General features: G+C 38.0%; 1 protein-coding gene across 1 annotated transcript in view; it reads right to left on the bottom strand.

The window, feature by feature from the left end:
• Window positions 1–815: 815 nt before the first annotated feature.
• Window positions 816–2,861, bottom strand: part of LOC104981461 (E3 ubiquitin-protein ligase HUWE1-like) — a 7,544-nt gene continuing 5,498 nt past the window's right edge. Inside the window, exons 5-6 of the mRNA XM_010830594.1 lie at window positions 1,914–2,059; window positions 816–1,499 (exon numbers count right to left, since the gene is read on the bottom strand). Of these exons, the coding sequence (XP_010828896.1) occupies window positions 1,311–1,499; window positions 1,914–2,059 (335 nt within the window). The 3' untranslated portion in view covers window positions 816–1,310. The remainder of the gene's footprint in view (window positions 1,500–1,913; window positions 2,060–2,861) is intronic.

Raw genomic sequence — 2,861 nt, 5'->3', positions numbered from 1 at the left:
CTGTCACACAGTGGGCAATGATGTTTCCCTTGAATGATAGTACCATCATCCATACTATATACTACATATGAGCATTAAGTCCCAACAAAATGAACTAACCAATATTTTATTATTAGCCTTTTAAACTTATCTCCATGGACTAGTCTGGTATTAAGGACAACATCTTAACTTAGATTTCAAAGCTCTTTCCCGTCAAGAAGCAGCAGCTCTTGAACTGTCTCATCCACAGGACATTTCTAATTCTTGGCAAGTAGCCAATGGGCTCTGTTGAAGCTGCTAGAAAGCAAGAATCCACCATGCAAATGTTATAGCTAGAAGAGTATCACTGGCACCAAGGTTCTATAATTAGTCTTAGTGGAAGCTACCAAAAGAAATATATGCAGAGGTTTCAAGAAGAGAACTAAAGGATGTTACCATAGCAACCACTACTGGGTTAAGTTACAATTCCATTGGCTTTATTTATTCATTGTATTTCCTTTTGAATTGCAGTGTAGCACAAAATTGTATCAGTTACAGGTGTATAATACAGTGATTCACAATTTTTAATGGCTATACTTCATTTATAGTTATTATAAAATATTGGTTATATTCGCTAATATATCCTCATAGTTTAGTTTATACCCAATAGTTTGAATTTCTTAATCCCCTACCCCTATACTGCCCCTGCCTAATTCTCCCCACTGGTAATCACTAGCCTGCTCTCTGTATGTTAGTATGCTTCTTTTGTTATATTCACTGGTTTTATTTTTTAGATTCCATGTAAAAGTGATGTCATACAATATTTGTATTTATCTTATTTAACTTAGCATAAGGCCCTCCAATTCCATCCATGTTGCTGCAAATAGCAAAATTTCATTCTTTTTTATGGTCAGTTCCATTAATTTTAGCATATAATGAGGGGTGGGTACAGGGTCAGGATGCCATACTATAAAATGGAATAGAGCTCAACAAGAAAACAGGCATGGGTGAAACGTTGATACAGAAAACTGGCCTGAGCCCTTTGGCCCAGGATCTTTGATTTACCTGGCTCTGGTCATTAATGGATGCTCCTTAATAACACTGTTGTGCCTATAGCACCAGCTCTCACTGGGGCATTCAAATGGCAGTCTTCTAAAGACCCTATAGAAAGCATTGTAATTTCTGGAGCTGGTAGCAATAGTAAGAAATGAGGCCTACAGTCCTGAGTTGCTGGCTCTAAGGAGATCTGCATGTATTCCTGCATTCCTAAAGAGTATAAAGACTTAATCTGGTCTCAGATAACTGGGATGGACCTTTTGTTTACAGAATGCTGAGCTCACCCCCGAGAAAGTTCACTTAGGCAAGTAAACATGACAATTATGCCTGTATTCCTCTACTGCCTGTCCAGGACACCCAGTTTCTTCAAGTTGTCCTCTCAAGGAATAAGAGCAAAAGAGAAAAGTGAACCCATTACCTTCTCCTTGGGATACCCCAGATGCGGAAGTCTCAGTGGAGGAACCATCTGCAGCAAAGACCTGACTCTATGGAAGAAGAAAACTCCTGAGCCATTATTAATTTCAAAGACAACTGTCCCCAAGTGGCAGGACTCCTTTTCAGGGTACTGGCTGTAAATGTTATTGACTCTCTGTCTATCTTTTAACCACATTTCCCATCTATATACTATAACCTGTGGGAAGGTATCATTATATACAGCCACTAGAAGACTGGCAGAAAAGAGAACAGAGGAAGATGAGAATGAAAAATGAATTAAAGAAACATTTCTAATCCAAGGAGAAAAAAGAAAATCCCAGGGACAACCCAATCTTCATTTTTAGAAAATGGATAATTTATAGATACATCAAAATTAACACCTTTGAAATATTCTTGGCATAAACCCTTTATCCTGTAATAGGTACCAAAAAGAGAAGGAAAATTGAAGGTTGGAACTGACTTACATTAATGGAAAATCCTGTCTGTGCATCAAAGTCACTGCTCTGACGGGTAAGTGACCGGTACTGCTGGTATACGTCATCACCCATGTCTTGCAGGAGCTGGCCAACCTCTTGAGTCATACCCCCTGGTTTAGGATCAGATTTGTCTGCTAGAAAGACAAAAACAAAACAAAACTTTTTACACTGTGCAATGTTAATGCCCATCTGGAAGCTTGGTCATTTTCCTCCAAGTTGCTACAACTGTATACATAGTAATATTGCTAGGCTTTGATGGAGAAATATAGAGAGAGCATGATTGAAAGCCTCATTCTATCAATAGTTTTGTGATTATAGGCAATGTAGTCTCCTCACTGTCCTTAGCTGTCACTGCTAAGCTTAAATGAACATACCTGACACTTTGCCTAGTACAGTGGGAAGTCAATAAATGGATACTATAAATAGGTAGATTATTATTTTTTAGGGGGGAGGAGAGTTCAGGAGGTGGGTAAAGGTTTTCCAATTGTGGGAAAAGCAAGAAGCTTTATAAAGATCAGAGTACTGTATAAATGAAAAGCACTGAAGTAAAGACTCAGATTTTCTTGACTTGCTAAATGCACTACTCATTAACTTTTGGCAATTCTGTGGGACCTATCAAATAAGTATGTCATGAATAAAATCCAGAAGTATCTGACTGGAATAGAACCTTGGGTTCCAAGGAATTCATTTTTCACTTTCCCAGTACTTAAAAGCAGCACCTTAACTCAGGACAAAAGATAGGGATGGTGGTCTCAAAGGTCAGGAAGCCTAGCCACACCTTGTAATATTGGGCAACAAAGATGTTTTATGAGAATGAAAACATTAGAGATGACTTGGTATTTTATTTTCAACATGCTCATAAGATGCTATTATCTCCTTTTTAATCTTTGTTCACTCTTGCCTGTATGGGATGTAGTCTTATATAAAAGATTTGGG

The sequence above is a fragment of the Bison bison genome, unplaced genomic scaffold, assembly GCF_000754665.1.
Source record: "Bison bison bison isolate TAMUID 2011002044 unplaced genomic scaffold, Bison_UMD1.0 scf7180017859068, whole genome shotgun sequence".
NCBI classification, from domain to species: domain Eukaryota; kingdom Metazoa; phylum Chordata; class Mammalia; order Artiodactyla; family Bovidae; genus Bison; species Bison bison.
Note: the sequence above shows the minus strand (reverse complement) of the source record. Positions and strands in the feature narration are given on the sequence as shown.